This window comes from Typopeltis vanoorti, chromosome 2 (assembly GCF_054136105.1).
Source record: "Typopeltis vanoorti isolate ZY-2024b chromosome 2, IOZ_Tvanoo_1.0, whole genome shotgun sequence".
NCBI classification, from domain to species: domain Eukaryota; kingdom Metazoa; phylum Arthropoda; class Arachnida; order Uropygi; family Thelyphonidae; genus Typopeltis; species Typopeltis vanoorti.
Window position 1 is genome coordinate 157,290,660 of NC_143550.1, and position 18,268 is coordinate 157,308,927.

Here is an 18,268-nt window from a genome sequence, read left to right on the forward strand (position 1 = left end):
AAATTATTGTCATTCCAAAATATACACAATTCAATTGTTGTTCTGAAATGTTTATTTTTTTTAAAAAAATGATAAGTAAATTAATATGCTAATTTGAACTATTTTACTAACAATGAACATTTAAAACACGAAACGAACAGAAAGTAAAAGTTCGAAAAATATTCAATTAAAATTTTGAGAAAATTCACTGATATTTTTAACATTATCGTATTGAGATGAAAAGAAAGATAAAACACCAACCTTTCGCCCTCTTTCTCTACTCGAATGTGACGCGTCATTGGTAATGGTATACCTCTCTTCTCCCATCGCACATCAGGACTTGGATATCCTTGAACGTGACATTCTAAGACGACTTTATCACCTTCGTTACAAACAACATCTTGGAGAGATACAGAAAACTTAGGAGCACTGAAGGCAGGACTAGAAAAAAGAGAAAAATGTGCATCATAAAATAGTGATGCGCAACGTTGGTGCATTTGGCAATTAAACCAAAGCAAATTGCAATTAGAACTTCCAGTTTCGTAAATTTTATATAGTATAAATATATAGTTTGTAAATGAATAAACACGCAGAAATGATTTGAGGGAGATTTAGTAACAATCCGCAAGAAGTCCCTTCAAATCTGTGAATGTCGAAAACATATACAGAAACAGACTGCAGTAGTTGCATTATACATTCTTTTCTTTGTGCAGCACCCCCCACTTAAAACTAAAATTTTAAGTGGGGGTGCTACATATACAAAATAAGAAAAATAATTAATTTTTTTCCTAATCAGTAACCAATTTATTAATAAGTAAATTTATATATTAAAAAATTGCTTTATTAAAAATATAATTTGAAAATAAAATCCATTATTCTATTTTTGCCACAGAAATAATGCTCACAAGCATACAATTTTTCTGTAGCGACACTGCTCAATGAGCAGTGTCGGATTCACTTGTTACGTGCTGTGACAAATGCAAACGAATATCGGCAAGTCTAGCTGCAATTGGCCGAACGTGATAATTCCGACACCCCGTTAGATTGCAGTGCATCTGTTTCATAATCTAAAGCGATAATCGAAGAATTCCAATTATTAACTATTCCTATTCAATCAATGTCGAAACATAAGCTGTAAGTAACCTTTAACATGTTGCATTGCATTTATATAATGTTGTAAGCATTGTTATTATTTATAAACACAAACAAAATTTAATTTTTTCGTTTTTTCCTTGGGGGTGCTGGTGTTGCAGTGCTTATGTACAAGCCGCCATTGATTGCATGTGTTCTTCTGTCAGGATTATCTGTTTAATAGGATGAAAAACCCGAGTTTTCCGAGGGGGGGGGGGAATAGTGATTTTGTATCGAGAACTTGTTAAAACCTTTGTAATTTCTGAAGTTTCAGTATAAGCAAAATTTAGGTAAAAAAATCAGAAAACAATGTGTGAAAAAAAAAAAAAAGAAATTAAAAAAAAATTAAAAATGTTGACTTTCAGCACAAAATTATGTTTAAATATTTAATTACGAAACGTTGAATTGTTAATGTACTTCCCTGTATAATACAATATTATTCTACATATGTGTGAACAATCTTCAATTTATGAAAAAAAGTCTTATTTTATTTGTAAAATTTTATTTTGACATTGTAAGAAATCAGATTTTGTATTTCATGTAATGGGATAATTTTGTTATCTATATTAATTCCGTTTGATTTCTTCGCAATTGAACCATTTCTTTTGCCATTTTTAAATGTAGATGCAGAAATCCTAAATGTATCATCTGAAAATAAAGCATAAAATACCTAAATTAAAAAATATATTTATTTAGCCATGTCTAATTTCTCTAAAGTCAACTTCATCACCTATAAAATATTAATTAACCAACCATATGCGTGTTTAGTTTGCTATTCTTTTGCAACTCCAGGTGAATAAACTCAAATTGCCAGTATGAAAATCTACTACCACAAATTAACAAACGATGATATTGTTCATTAGCTATTTACAAACAATTTCGTTTCTTTGGCCAATATTTAATTTTTTATAAATAGACATTTTAAAAGGTGTATTAGATAAACAACAATTTTCTAGTAGTAACTTTAATAATTTAAAAGTTTAATTATTTATTTTAATATTAGTTTTAAGTATAATATATATTTTATATTTCTCTTAGCTAAACACTTGATATAATTTTGACATTGGAATCATATCTATGCCTTTTCCAGATTAATGAAAACAAACTGTTTGAGGCTCTATTCCTTATTTCCGTTTTTTTATTTTATTATTTTTTTTGTTCTTCCTAATAATGATTGATCTCTTTTATTTGACTATAATGTCTTCTTGTAGATGATATCAAGCTGATTTTAAAGAACCCCCACGAAAAACATTTTTATATATTTGAATATGAATAAGTCTGCAGATATTTGACAGAAGGAGAGCAAGTCAAATATTCATTGAATATATGAAAATTTCCTAGATCAAGAGATTGTCCAATTTTGATTTTAAAATTTACTAATATAGAATTTTTCTAATTTTAAGCTTTTTGTTGGATTCTTTATTTGTAATATTTCTTAGATCATGACTTTTGTCGGCTATATGTAGGTTCATTCCTTAATTAGATTCAGTGCATCTTCGTTCAATACATTTAAATGAAATTCAAATATGATATGGTACTGTAGTAATTACTTTACGCTTATTTGTCTTATTCTTTTATCCTTTTATTCCAATATATTTTTTTGAAGTGTATTTATGCTTTAAGAGAATTTGTATGAAAAAAAGCTTATACATGTCCATTTAACAACTTGTCAAACACAGATTAAGCGAAACGTGATTTAAAAGCAAGGCTTAAAGGGGAAAAAAAAACATTGATTGAGTTGCAAGCCTAATCTTTTCATTATATATTATGAACACGTTCTTGCTAATGGATGAAAATCTTTTTACATTTTAATGCAAATCCAAAAAGTGAAAAAAAAAAAAAAGAAAAAAATTGCTCCAAGTAGTGAATCATACATTTGAACTTCAGTACTGATTTTACTTGTAGAGAATGTTACTAAAATCCATTCTGACTCTAAAAAATAGACACGATTTAGCGTTTATTTTTAAAGCCATGATTGTCATCTGTACATTAGAGGATTTTAAATTTGTGAATTTTTATTATATACAATTGTGGCAAAGGTAACCTGAATTGGATATGTTCGCGAAGAAATAAAATTCGTCATTATAAAGAGTATGATGTTGTTGAGGGAGGTTTTTTTTTTTTTTTAAGCACACACGTAACACAAAGATAATGACAGATTGCTTAGTAGCACAATGGCTGAGGAAAGAATAAGATGGTTCTTGAAACCGTTTGATATATAAAGAAACAAACAAACACGTTTGAAGAGATAATAAATCAAGTCATCTGCCATGTTGAACAGGACACTAAACAAACAGAACTAAAAGGAGACCAATTGATATTCTAAACACTACATTTTCACAATTCTTTAAAGTTCTAACCATACGACTTCATCGGCGTTCCAACTTGTTGGGAACAATCACTGTAGGCAAAAACTTTTAAAGAATTATGAAAATGATGACGATAAGTGAAAACTGCTTTCCTGTACCGAAAGGCAAATGTCAACTAAGGTGTGTAAAAAGGAAACTGCAGAATTTATTCCTTAATTCTTACAGCCATGATAAATAGTAATTATGAGTCACTATCTTCATTCGCCTAAGGTTGGTTAATTATAAGGACACAGCAATAAGCAAAATACCCGAGATTAGGAAAGGAAAAGGATTGGCTCGGCTTCTTAGAATTATAAGATAATTATATAAGGTCACGAGGCGTTATTGTATTATATTTATCAATGATGTCTTAGTCTGGCGTTTATTTTGAAGAGCAATCCATCTTTGTGTGAGCAACTGGCTATCTAAGATGTGGTTAGTGTCGCGCAGTCTGTCCAGTGGAATACAGTATACTGTATTCCACTGGACAGACTGCGGTACGTGATGCACTGTGTGCGCGCGGGCCTTCCCCCCCCCCCACACCCCCTAATGTTCTCAATCTAGAGACGCTTAAAAATACCAAATAATAATTTAGTGTGTGAAGCTAACTCGTAAAAAACAATATCATCAAATCAACACTAACAAAAATCGACCGTTCGAGCCAATATCTCAACAAGTTTTCTTTTTTTTTTTTAGTTTAAATCGTTTCTTATATATATATATATATATATAAAACTTCACTCATTGTAAATAATATAAATTCTTATTCGGAAATCGTGCTATAATTTCAAAAGAGGAGGGTGTTCTTTCAAAATATGCTTTGCCATTCTTTACGTGAAAATAGTAGCTATGAGGATGGAGGTTGTTAACCACACTGTTCCAAAAAAATCCTTCCAAAATTTCGCATAACCATCATTTTAAACAATCTTAAAATTGGTAGATTCATAGTTTATGCTCGCTTTGATGACACAATTAATGAAGTGATGATTCTCCCCATGAACGAAAATGTTCATCTTCGTTCTTCCATCGATAGTTGCACTTCCCCCCCCCCCCCCCCGCCATTCAGTAAATTACCTCATTACAGTTTCAGAGGAACGTTTTTTAATCGATGAAAATTGTTGACCTTTCAGATTTCATTTCTGGGAATAAATAGAGGACGTAGGGACAAGTTCTGGTGATTACGAGAGTTGTAGCAAACATGCAATCACGTGGTTAGTTACATACGATGATACAAGAAATGACTTTTGTGCTGGCACATTATCCAGAGCACAATAATGAGCTCTGGAACCCAGCAACATTGGGAATTTAAAAAAATACGTCTATTTTTTAGTCGTTCTAACACACTTTTGTTCCATATTCTGTTTTTAAAGAAACTTACTACATTGGCGTTTTTTTTTTTTTTTTTTTTTTTTTAATAAACAGTGCTATATTTTTGAGTTTATATTATTTGCCTCACTATATAATAAACAACTCCTCTAACGCCTTTTATTCCCAGTGGGAGTAGAAAGTTGTCTGAGATAGACATTCTACGGTTGATTTTGTGATATATGGATTTAAAACCTCCAGGTGAATGAAGTCAACTTGCCCATACGAAAATCTACTAACTCGGATTCAGGCTGACAAAAGGCTTAGATAATGTTCCTGTAGTCGGTGACTAGAATCGAACTTGTCTTTTTTTTTTTTTTTCTGGGGGCCTGATGTCATAGAGGCAAAGGCTATTTCTATAGGCCTCGTCTCGCTTTTTCTTTTTATATAAATTACTACTTAATAAACTTAAAGACGACCTCTAATATTGTAACCAAACTATGAAGATTTCAGTTAAACTGTTAATCTTCTTTTCTTTTCTTCTATTTATAATAATAAATCATAACAATAGCAATAAATAAGACTCCCTGGATACCTTAGATAATAACAATAATAAAATTATTGAATCCTAACTTGTCTTCATTAGTGTGACATTAAACATCACACTAATTGAGAAAAATAACGTATTTATTAGGAAATTATAATGTATAAATATAACGTATTTCTTTGGGAATTCAATGATATGCGAGAAACTGGGTTTAATAACTTTTTGAAGCACTCTCAGGAAAAGTCGCACAGAGGATGTAAACTTGCCTACTTGTAATTATTAAAACTCAAAAACCTGAAACAAAGAGTATGAAAATTAGTGGCAAAATTTTCGATGATTATGGGTAAAACTAATCACAGAACTTTAAATATAAAGTTTAAATTGATGAATTAAATATTTAAATTAAAAAGTTGTACGTGTCTGTTTATAGTTTACATCGATGCACCATTTTGATTTATGCAGTTAATGTTTTAATGACATAAATCAGATTCAGTTGCAGCTGCGTAGAAATAATGAATGATTATTTCAATTATATTCGGGTTAGGTAATCAAGAAACCCCGCTGATGAACCTTTTTGAGGACAATCCAGGCCTACAATAAGCAAAGGGGTTGACTCATATCGAGCAATAAAATTTCTCTATCACTTAAAGACATTTACAAACGTCCCTACTAACAGCGGAATTCGAATGCCAGGCCTATTGATTCGAGAATAGAGTATTAGGCATTTAGAGAATAGGCATTTTAAACTTTGCCACCCATGCGGCAAAGTTTAAAATGCCTTCAGTATTCATGTAAAATGCATATATTATGCTACATGATGTATTGTTAAATTATTAATGATTAATATCAATTAATTAATATTAGTTATTAATATTTTATTTAATATACAAGTAATATTTATACATCATTTGAAAATCTGCTTTTGTTTAAGAATACGTAATACACCATTTTGATATTTAAATTTTAACTGTATTAATTGAAATAAAGGTACAAATGAATTGTTTCCCTGTGTGGTGGCCGGGATAAGAATATTGAAAGTTTATTTTTCACTTGGTCAGACTATAATAAATTTAGTTTAATCCTTTATCCAAGTGTGTGCAAACAAAGTTTGCGCCTGAAAGTATCTTCAGGACTGGGGTAAAGTGGTACAACACCGGGCAACTCCTTGCAAAGGTGGGGCAAGCTACCAACATTCCTATCTCAGTATCTCCCATAATGCAAAACACATCTCCTTGCGGATATGTCTAATGTTATGCATTAAGGGAAGGGCCACTACCCAGACTAGTTTCGACCTTTATTGAGGTCTCTTCAGTGGGAGCCCGGCCCAAGTGGAGATACTAAGGCAGAAGCATTAGCAAGGTCATCTCCTACAGGAGCTGCCAAACGGTGTGCCACCTCTCCCACTGAAGAGACCTCAATAAAGGTCGAAACTAGTCTGGGTAGTGGCCATTCCCTTAATGCATAAATGCATAACATTATACATATCCGCAAGGAGATGTGTTTTGCATTATGGGAGATACTGAGATAGGAGTGTTGGTAGCTTGCCACATTTGCAAGGAGTTGTGAAGATACTTTCAGGCGCAAACTTTGTTTGCACACACTTGGATAAAGGATTAAACTAAATTTATTATAGGGATAAGAATAGCTCCAGTGCAGCCCATGCATGTCGTACAAGGCAACTAAAATGGGCACCCATGGAGGGTAATGGATGGCAATGCTGTAGCCAATGAAGTTCTAACGGAGGCTCAGCTATTGCTGTTGCCCTCCTGCCATGATCAGAGCTCATAGCTCAATAATATCCTATCCTTACATTGTCCTCTACAGATAACGGGGAATATGTAAAGCATTCTTGCTTCGCCCATCTAGCCAAAAAAAAAAAAAAAAAATGATGAATTGCTGACGTTGATCATCGCAGATCTAACGTTCCATCATTAAACGGCATCAAATATGAAGGCTAAATACATGTATTAGTCTTTATAACACAGATACTTGTTAGTGTTCATTAAATACAGACATGAAAACCTCTATAGCATGGGAATACAAGAAGAATTAAGAAAAATTAATAAAAGACAACTCTAATGAAGAAAAGAGACGATTTGATTAACATGCAATTATCGTTTTCCGTCTCTCTCTCTACTTATATTGTTTATAACAGGATATTCTTGGAAAAAAAAAGAATCAAAATTATATATTAAGTTAAATAAATACATTCCTCTTAAAATTTTCAATTCACTTTATAAATACTAAATGACTGGAGGAGTGAAGTGATATACAGGAAAACCTCGCTTGACGCGACTTATTAATCCTTCAATTAATACGCGCTACGCGAAATCGCGTTAAGCGAATATACAGTAGACAATAGGAACAATTATAATTCATCCATCAGTAGCGTAAATTTGGGGGGGAAAATACAGTATAAGCTATATTAAAGGATAAAATGATCAAAGTTAATAAAAATCAATTGCTTAAATTTTTTTACACATTTATTTATTGTCTAAACATTTGATTGGACCCTTTTTTACAAAAAAAAATTAAGCAAAGATGTTTGAATCGTGCTCTACTTTTTCATCTTGTCATGCAATTTGCGATAGCTGGTGATCGCTTTATCAAGATTTCGGCGGACTTCGAAGCTTTGTTCCATATCAGGATCAGCATCAAACAAAATGTCATTACTACACTCAATGTGATTGAAAACTTGCTCAAGTTCCTTTGCAGTTAGCTTCTTACTCGTAACATTCTCTTCTTGTCCTCACTTCCTATCTTCTTCTTCATATGCACGCTGTTCTTCTAGTTGAAGGAGATCGTTCTCACTTAACTGTTCTGAATGGGAATCGAGCAGATTTCTCACGTCTTCATTATCCGGTTCATTAAATCTAAGCTGTTTTCCAATTGTGCTGATTTCTTTAATAATGTTAGATCTTGGATTTTGCGCAAGATAGACTAACATAGTTTTGAGTCGCCTTCTGCATTGTCTCCTAATAAAAGTATAAGAGGATCTTTAGATACTTTGTATCCTGGTTGAGATGCTTCAATTTTAGCTGGGAAAGTTTGTGTTGGCATACGCTTCCAATAGAGACCAATTTCGTCGACGTTGAATATCTGCCGATCGTCATAATCACCCTCCTGAATTATCCTTTGCATTTCTTCAGAAAACATGGCTGCAGAATCTTTATCAGCACTAACAGATTCCCCAGTTATTATTACGTAATGCAGTCCAGTTCGATTTTGAAACTGTCAAACCATCCTAAACTCGCAGTAAAGTTTTCACATTCCTCTTGAAATTTGCTCTCTTTCAATGAGGTAAAAATATTGAGCGCTTTTGTCTGAATATTCCCTGTACTAAGAGGTATTTTTTTTTTTGGTTATAATCCTCAATCCATAGTGAGAGAAGACGTTCCATCTCGATCATTAAATGTCTTCTATTTCAGGTGATATGTATTCTTAAAGAAGCAGTAGCAACTTTTCATTGTTCTTTGTATTATTTGCTCTTATTTAATATAGTCCGAGCTGTATCCCAGGTCTTGCACAGTCATTGTATTACTAGCGACACTTTCATGTCTCTGAATGACTTTCAGCTTTTCCGCTCGCTGCAGATTGGCGACAAAAAGTTTCGCGTGACGTAAAATTTCCAATAACGTAAAAAAATCGCGTTAACTGATTAATCACTCGCTTAAAGCGGAAAATAGTATCATTTCACTCAATCGCGCTAAATGATTTTCGCGCATATCAAATTCGCATTAAGCGAGGTTTTCCTATAACCATATTTTGGTATTTAGAACAGTATTTCTGGCTAATACTGTTTTCATTTAGGTTTTCAATCTTTCATTGGTGGGAGTTGACAAAATCAACCAATAAATGAAGGATAGGCCATTTCGGAGTACAGTCTCAATGGATTCTAGTTTATTAAGCTATAATCCAAATAAACACCTTCGGTCGTTTGCTCTACGTGTGGCTCTTACACGAAAATTATAAGAGCAAGACGTTGAAAATTATCAAAAGACCGAACCCGTGTTGTTTTGATTATAGCTTAATAATTTACTGGAGAGCTTATGAGAATATAACCTTCGGCATCGGAGTTGTCGAATTAAAATTATACTTTATTATTTATTTATTTATTTATTTTTTTGCTAGATGGGTGAAGCAAAAATGCTTTTCATATTCTCCGTTATATGTAAAGAAAATGTATGGATAGGGTAACAGAGCTCTAAGTTCTGATCATGGCAGGTGGGTAACAGCAATGGCCGAGCTTTACTTAAAACTTCATTAGCTACAGCATTGTCATCCATTACCTCCCTGGGTGCCCATTTTAGTCGCCTCGTAAGACATGCATGAGCTACAGTGGGGACTATTCCTATCCCGGCCACCACACGGGACATTACTAAAATAAGGCGCCTTTCGACTCTATATTTAAGCGTATACAATGTATAATAAGGTATAATTATATAATGTCTTACTTATAATTACTTCTTCTGCATTTTAATACTATAAAATTTAATGACATCACAAATTAATGTTTTTGTTTTATTATTTATATAATAAAATTATATTATAATCTTATGTTATCTATTATTTATTAATAATATATGTTTATACTACACGATATACTTGTATTATTATAATTAATAATGCATTATTATATTTGACAGAAATATACGATATAACTTAACATCATCAGTTTATAGAATTTTAATTCTGAATTCATCCGAGGTGTCACGTAATAATAATAACAGCCTCTCGGTCTAGAAATTATCGATGACGTTAGATAATATTTAAGCAACGCAAAAAACAAATTTCTTTGATGTTATTTTCGGTAATAATGTTTATTATATTGTCCGTATTCTGATTTGCTGCGCAATCTCTACTTTTATAAATACATTTATCGATATTTTACATTTTCAAGATCCTACACACACATTTAAATCACTGCTATTTTCGGATATTTCTGCCCATTTATATTTTTTTAAAATTAAGTTATCCACAGTGGTATTTTTTATTTATTTATTTTTTTCATAAGATATTCTCTCATAAAATGAGATAAAAATGCAATGTTTTTCTAAATTTCTTCCTAAATAATTGCATTTTATAATGTTTGTCATTTTAGTAAATAAACTTTTCGCTTCTCTTTTACAATCCGGTTTTTTTTTTACTACGACACGAACATTTTTAAAATGAACACAACTATAATTAAGTTTTAGACCTTTGTAATGATATGTCCATCATATTTCGCTCGAGCTTTTCCAAGAAGGCAATTAAACTGTCAAGCTCACGTTAAAATAATGCGTTTACGAATACATGTAGAAAATAATATGCGTGCTAAATAATGCCAATATCAAGAATCTTTGTAATTAGTGAGCAAGTTTAACACCAAACAAAGTAAATGAGCTGTGGGAATTATTCAGGTAATTTATTTTGACGTTGTAGGTTTATCCTCGCATGTTATTATAGAAGATATCGTCTGAATATATTTGCAAGGTTAATATAAGAATGCCCTCGTTAGTTTTCGACTGAGAATTTCTTTTTATTGAGAAATTATTTTAATATATTAGCTAAGAAAGTACCAGTATAGTGGCAAATTTAATTTTGCTTCTGTGAGATTGGATTGCGAGTTAGAAAAATCTCCAATTTTTCAAACATTTCTCATTTTACTTCATTTCTTTACTAATAATATGAATTTAAGTTTTTTTTTTTATTTTATATTATCAAAAAAAAAAAAAATCAGCTAACGCCTATTGTAGGCGGGGTCGTTTAGCCTATCTAACTTTTAGGGACTGAGTAGGCAATTCAATCTCCACTGGTAGCCAATCAGAGAGATAGCTGGCCCAAGGCTATCACTGATTCATCGGTACGCAGTGAAGAAGGCGGCAAGCTAGTGCCGTCATCTCGTGGTCCCTAACACAATATTTTTAATGTCTGAAAATATTGTGGGTTCGACGGTCGATTTTCTTGAGTTTACGGGACGAAAAACCCGAGTTTCCGGGAGAAAAACTCGCTAGCGCGTGCTAGAGATCGACTATATTATGATGATGGAAAAAAAAAAAACATGCACGGGCTTCTGAATTTTTTAATTAGCAAAATCTGCAGTGCTGTTTAACTTGCACATCATGAGGGAAAAGAGAGATCATCTCAATTGTTTCTCCCGATACTGTTGGATTAAAAAAAAAAAAAAGATTGTACGTGCTAGTATAAGAAGTAGCTATATAAGCCATCTCAGATTCAAAATACAAAGAGAAGGAATACAAAATAAGGCATCATCAAAATGTCTAGAATTGTCAGATGTTTATAATTTTATAATGACGCAAAATAAGATTTTTTTTTTCATTTCTAGTCAAATGATTTCATAAATAATTAAACTTGCTAAGAAATCATGTTCATGTTTAATCCTTTAGCTAAGTGTAAGCAAACAAAGTTTGTGGGTGAAGTATCTTCACGACTACGTTACTTGTATATAGAGGCTGATGACTTCACATCAATTGCCTTAGTATCCCAAAATGCAACACAAATATCCTTACGGACATTTACATACTGACGGACCCACCCTGTCAAGGAGAAAAACCCTCATCGGTGGCTCTGCCAAAGGCAAGTCCACTCCACCACCGAGCAGAACCGCTCATAACCCACGAAAGGCGTGAAAGAGTAAAGGAATCCCATCATCGGCCTATTTAAATAGAGGCAAGAGAATTCCTAAAAATTAGAAGTGAAATAGGCTTCGGCTAATAATTCTCATCTTTCTAGGTCTGTGCTATCAGATGTTCAACTCCTTCAACTCCTTCCACAAGTCTGCTTAATGACCACGAAATCCCAAGGTGATCAGCCCGTTCCGCGTCGACAGCCTAAAATTCGCCTTCGCTGCCCGGGTTCGCATTCAAGTTAATCCCAGGAAAGACCTAGAACTGATGCCCAAGTAAAAATCCTCCACTCAATGAGACCGACATAGAAGTAATACCGAGGTCATATTTCCATATACAAATAGCTAAAAGGCGTCACAACTTATTACTAAAATACTGTTGATTAGAGTAAATACTGAAAATTTTTTCATTTTTTGTAAAATAAATTAAAGATACCCCAAAATTTTATTTTGGATTTCATTGTTTAACCAAATATAAGCAAACAAAGTTTGCGTGTGAACTACTTCACGCAGGGCTACTTGTATATAGAGGGTGAGGACTTATCAATTGCTTTAGTATCCTATAATGCACAGCATACTTTGCTCACACTGGTGAGACCTTAATAAAGGTCGAAACCAGATTCGGTGCTGACCTTCCCATAATGCATAGCAATATACACTTCTGAAAGAAGTATGCTCTGCATTGCGGGATGTTAACGCTATTGATGTGAAGTCATCGATTGCGTTATATACAAGTAGCCCAGTCGTGAAGATACTTCAAGCGCAAACTTTGTTTGCTTGCTCTTGGATAAAGGATTAAACAAGAATTTAATTTCTTGGCCCTCAGGTTGTAGGCATTAGTTAGACCTATCTATCAGAATCAGATATACTAATTGGTATCGAGTATAAAGGGTACAGTATTTTTTAGGCAGGATAGACAGAATAAGATAGTAGGGAGCATGCTGCTAATGATATTGGATGACTTGAATGCAGTTAGAGTTGAGACCTATGATTGTAGTACTAGTAACATTAATGACCCATCTCTTACCAACTCGCTCCCCTCACTTTCGCACAGACGTTTGGTTTCTGCAGTATGCATATTCTACAAATATTTCCATGGGAAATGCTCATCTGAAATAACATCAATAATTCCTCCACTCAATACTAAGCTCGTTGGAACACGTACAGCTGCTACTCAACATCCCTTCACAGTACACCTTGAAACCCACAAAACTAGTTTCTTTTCCTGCTCCTTCATGCCCGTAACTGCTGCATTCTGGAACAGTCGCTCCCCTGCTGTGTTTTCCAAGGAATACAATTTACAGTCATTTAAATCAAATGTAAACAAGTTCCTCCTTTCCCAGCCCACTATCCATACACGTACTCATGTACTATAGGTTGATCAACCAACCTCTCGTGTATAGGCACAACATAAAAAAAAAAAGAAAAAATAGTATTTCATGTGCCAGCGAGTTTGAAGCCATTTAGTGTGAGATGGAATCTAACAAGATCAAATACATAGTGGAGGTTTTGTTTTAGAATTGGTGGATTGGTTACTAGTAATGAAGAAATGCATCACCAAATAAAGACGATGGGCGCGAAAAGAGTAATCATAATGGGAGACTTTAATTATCCAAATATTGATTAGGTAGCAGTAGAATCTTATGAGAAGAATGAAATGCGTTTATTTAGCTATTGCCAGACAACTTCTTCAAGCAGCATGTGACAGAAGGAACTCGAGGTCAAAGTGTGGTTAGATTTAATTATAGTGTCAGAGGGTGTTTCAGTATAAGACATAACTATTTTGCCTTCTATTCTTTACATGAACTATTGTAAGTCTGGTCTCCTGGTTTCCATTGTATTTCTGATACAGTGGAAAGTTTTCAAATGAGAGTGTCAAAAATGACTCTCATTTGAAATCTCTCCACTGTATCAGAAATATTCTACAATCAGGATTGTAGAATACTGATTATGAAAACAGATTGAGAATTTGCAGACTGCAATCTCTAGGATCATGCAAGATTTCAGTTGATGGCATTTGTCATTTTATGGAGGGTGGGGAAAGGAGGAGAAGGCATCCTTGGAAACTAAGAATGAATGCCGCCAAGAAGGAAGAGAGAGAGAGAGAGAGAGAAATCTAAATTTTACTCTCATAGAGTGGCGCATTATTGGAATGGGTTGCCATTAGATGTTGTGAGTGCAAGCAGTGTGAATGAATTCAAGAATAAGTCTGATAGCTGGTGCGTGTAGTATATATGTATATAATATTGAACATTGGAAACATTATCCAGTTAGTGCGTTGAACCGAACTTTCTCAATAATTTCAGAACAATATAAGAATTTAATCTTCCAGAAATCATTAAAATCTTTGGGAAAGTTTGTTGGGGAAGGGGATCCTCTCTGTCCTCCAATTATTTTTATCATTTTTTTTATTAATGCTTGTTTTCCTCTTTAATTTGTTTGCCAGTATAATGGACATTTATTCAAGATATATGTATATTCAAAAATTGCACTGTCATGCAGCTTGGCTTGAATAATTGACTTATCATTTTTCCGGCCTTAGCAACAGCCAAAGTAGTATTACCCAAGAACGAAGAAGAGACATCGTATCATCCTAGCAGACTCATTTTCAAGCACAATAGTTTGCGCTCATAATGAGGCGAATATGGGTAGATAATAAAATAGAGATATATTCTTTCACAAAGTGGTGTCCGCCTTCCCCAGCCGGTTTTCTTTTTTTTTTGGGGGGGGGTGGTTTAATATGGAGAAACGTGAATCTATTCTATATATTACACACACACACACAAAAGAGGGTAATCTGAAACGTTCTCGACCTCGACCATAGATAGCAACACTATCGGCAAGATTTTTTTTGTAAAGTTGGTATATCTGTCTTAAGCATCCATTTGAAACTGCAAGTCATTCTATCAAGTAGTTTGTTTCATACAGCTGTCTGAAGCAAAAGTGTTGTCTGTATCCCTTGAAATGGATAAAATTTAGTATCGTGCAGTTATAAAATTCTTTGTAAAATAAGGTTTAACGCCAACAGAAATTCATTCGAAGTTCATAAAAGTTTATGGACACTTTTCTCTTTCGTTTTCGACAATTAAGAAATGGGCTGCCGAGTTTAAACGTGGCCGTACCGGCCTTGAAGATGATTCACGTGATCCAAAAAGTGTAACAACACCAGAAATCATTGATCAAGTGCACGATATAGAATTGGATGGCCGGCAAGTCAAAGTGTGTGAAATTGCTGAGACTATAGGCATTTCAAAAGAACGTGTAGGATATATTTTGCATGAAGAATTGCAACTGAAGAAGTTTTGCGCAAGATGGATGCTGCACTTGCTCACAGCAGATCAAAAACGCCCTCGCATGAAAATCTCTGAATAGTGCTTGGAACGTTTTAACAACAATAAAACTGGTTTTGTGCATTGATTTATTACTATGGATGAGACTTGGATTCATCATTACACACCAGAATCCAAACAGCAGTCAAAATAGTGGAGAGAAGCCGTTGTTCAGCGCAAAAGAAGACAACGTCGGTTCCATCAGCAGGAAACGTCAAGGCATCGGTGTTTTGGGATGGTAAAGGCATTTTGTTTATTAATTATCTTGAAAAGAGTGAAACAAAACCGGGGAATATTATTGCGATCTTTTAACCAGACTAGACGAAAAAATTCGTTAGAAAAGACCCGGTTTGCAGAAGAAACAAATCACCTTTCATCAAGACAATGCACCTGCCCACAATGGTGTTTTGGCAATGGGAAAATTAAGGGATCTGCACTATGAATTGTTGGAACATCCACCCTATTCCCCAGATTTGGCTCCCTCTGACTTCTGTCTCTTCCCAAAACAAACTCTTCCTCGCTGGTCCGCGTTTTTCTTCGAATCAAGAGGTGATTTTAGCTGTAGAGGGGTATTTTGCAGATTTTACTGAGAACCACTACAGGGACGGGATAATGGTGCTGGAATAAATATATTAGTCTTAAGGAAGATTATGTTGAAAAAAAAAAATTAAAATTATAAATTCGTTTTTTCAATTGTTAGGCCGAGAACTTTTCAGACCACCCTCGTAATATATGTAGAAAGTTTTTTTTTTAACTTAGTATACCCATGTTAAATATACCAAGCAATTTTATAAGCTAGGTTTTAATCCTTTTTTCCCAAGCAAGCAAACAGACAAGTAAGCCAAGTTTGCGCCTGCACGTAGTGCAAGTCTGAGGCAACTCGTGGTAAGGCTGGAGTAAGTTCCGATCGCGTTTCTTAGTATTTTTCCCTAATACAAAACACATCCCCTTGCGGAGATGTATGATGCTATGCATTAAAGGCAAAGGCCACTACTCAGACCGGTTTCGACCTTTATTGAGGTCTCATCAGTGAGAGTCAGACCATAAAAATGCCAAGGGTGAAGCAATGCAGAGCTTATAAATTTTACTTAAACAAGTTACCACAAGGTGCTTTGACCTTATTAAATAAAAATCTCCGGATGAGAGTAAGATGTGGAAAGTTTTTTAACTTGGGTATACTATATATATACAGTCCTCCGCTTTGGATAATTTAACGTACTGTATATACATAAGTATTGTCAGTAAATCAACAATGAGAGGTGTATGACAAGCATACTGATGTCACCCCCGTTTCCCGTTTATGCAGTCCTTCATGGTTTGATAAAGATGGTGGACCACTCACGATCCATGTTGATTCTGCAGTGATTGCTACTGCCAGTCTACACCGATTGATAATGGTAATGAGTGTACGATGTCAACTGTCCCTTCTTCAACTTCAGTTAGTTGTTCCTTGTTACTTAGTTTCTTGCCATTCTAGCTGTTAAGTCGCTGTTGCTGGCCAGATAAATGTCCCAGCATTGCTTGAAATGAGACACTACGAACGTAGCAACTTCGTAAGTATATTTACTCTGTAATAGTCAATATCACCAGTACTCTCTTTCCACACTGTTGTTGTTGTTAGTAGTAGTTGCGCTATGATTACTATTTGCCTTTGCTCCCGTGTTTATCTGCCTATTTAATAGTTAGATGTGAAAACAAATTGTATTTGCTTTTCATGTTTATTATTAGTAGTATTTTCTAACTTTTTTTTTCTTAGACCCACGTTCTATTTAAAGAATAAAATCCATCACATGAGCGAGTACTTTTAACTTGTTCGTCACAGACTTATTATATCCTGTTCAATAGTTGATAAATAGGCTTAAAATCGTCCTTGCTATTAATTTTAACTTACTGCAATTGTTACAAACTGCACAAACTAAAACTTTTTTTTTTTTCATTCGAAGAACAGCTTGTTTAAAACAAGTTCATTCAACTCGCTAACCCGTATGCAAATAGATGTCTACTACTTGAATGTGCGACAAACATTAGATAGAAAAAAATCCCCCATACCGGGTTGGCGAGTTGGGAACAAACACACCAAATTGACTTCCTATTTCCAATCAAATGATGCATTATAAAATTACTGTGCTATCTTTTGCAAAAAAATTATTTTATTTTATTTTTTTTAAAGTGACTTGTTTATGATAGCGTATATGAAAGAACAAAACTAACCTTTTTCTCGCATTCTTGGCTGCTGCCATGTCACCATTGATCTAGAAGCAAAAACAAAATATCACTAATTTTATCCGTGTTTATTCTTTGTCAATAATATTGCAGAAGATAATATCCGCTACCATAAAATCGGATACTATAAAAGTCAGCAAAACTATGAACTATTTCGATTAAATGGACACCTTAATCATTTTTGACTAAATCTCCTTAGATATTCTCTTTTTAACTTTTATTTTCCGAATAATGCATCCTTCCATGAAACTTGCCGTCCGTGTAAATGAAAAGTATAAAATAAAAGCTTACCTCTCTAAGTTCATATAACAGATCACCATCGACGGACTTGACTACGTATTCCATCCACCAACAAACGTATTTGTATAATCTCACTAGATGTCAACATATACTTAATTCTATCAACAGCGAGAATAAGATTGAGAATGCTTCCTACTGCTACACTTGTAAGATAAATAACCTAGGGAATGACGACAGACTGACGGTCGTACGTTACGTCAAAGTGTTTTGAAGCTAAAGCGGTACAGTTGATCGTCTCCATTTAAAGTTAGTTAGTATGCACCAATGACAGCTGATAAATGTATTTCGAAGGTCTCCAGTAAATCGCCACCATTTACGGTATTTGAAGTTCATTGTTTGTGCATGTTCCTGTGGTTGATGTTATTACCGAAGGCTTATTTTTCAGGTAAGGTAGCTTTAATTTAGAGGAAAAAAAAAACAAAAAAACTTTAATATAACATATAGAGAGTTTAGAGGGGGGGGACAGCATAACATTAAGGAA

General features: G+C 33.9%; 1 protein-coding gene across 1 annotated transcript in view; it reads right to left on the reverse strand.

The window, feature by feature from the left end:
* Positions 1-18,268, reverse strand: part of LOC150109561 (myosin light chain kinase, smooth muscle-like) — a 184,406-nt gene that overhangs the window by 159,169 nt on the left and 6,969 nt on the right. The window contains exons 2-3 of the mRNA XM_090402656.1: positions 17,476-17,516; positions 241-420 (exon numbers count right to left, since the gene is read on the reverse strand). Coding sequence (XP_090258782.1) covers positions 241-420; positions 17,476-17,516 — 221 coding nt within the window. The remainder of the gene's footprint in view (positions 1-240; positions 421-17,475; positions 17,517-18,268) is intronic.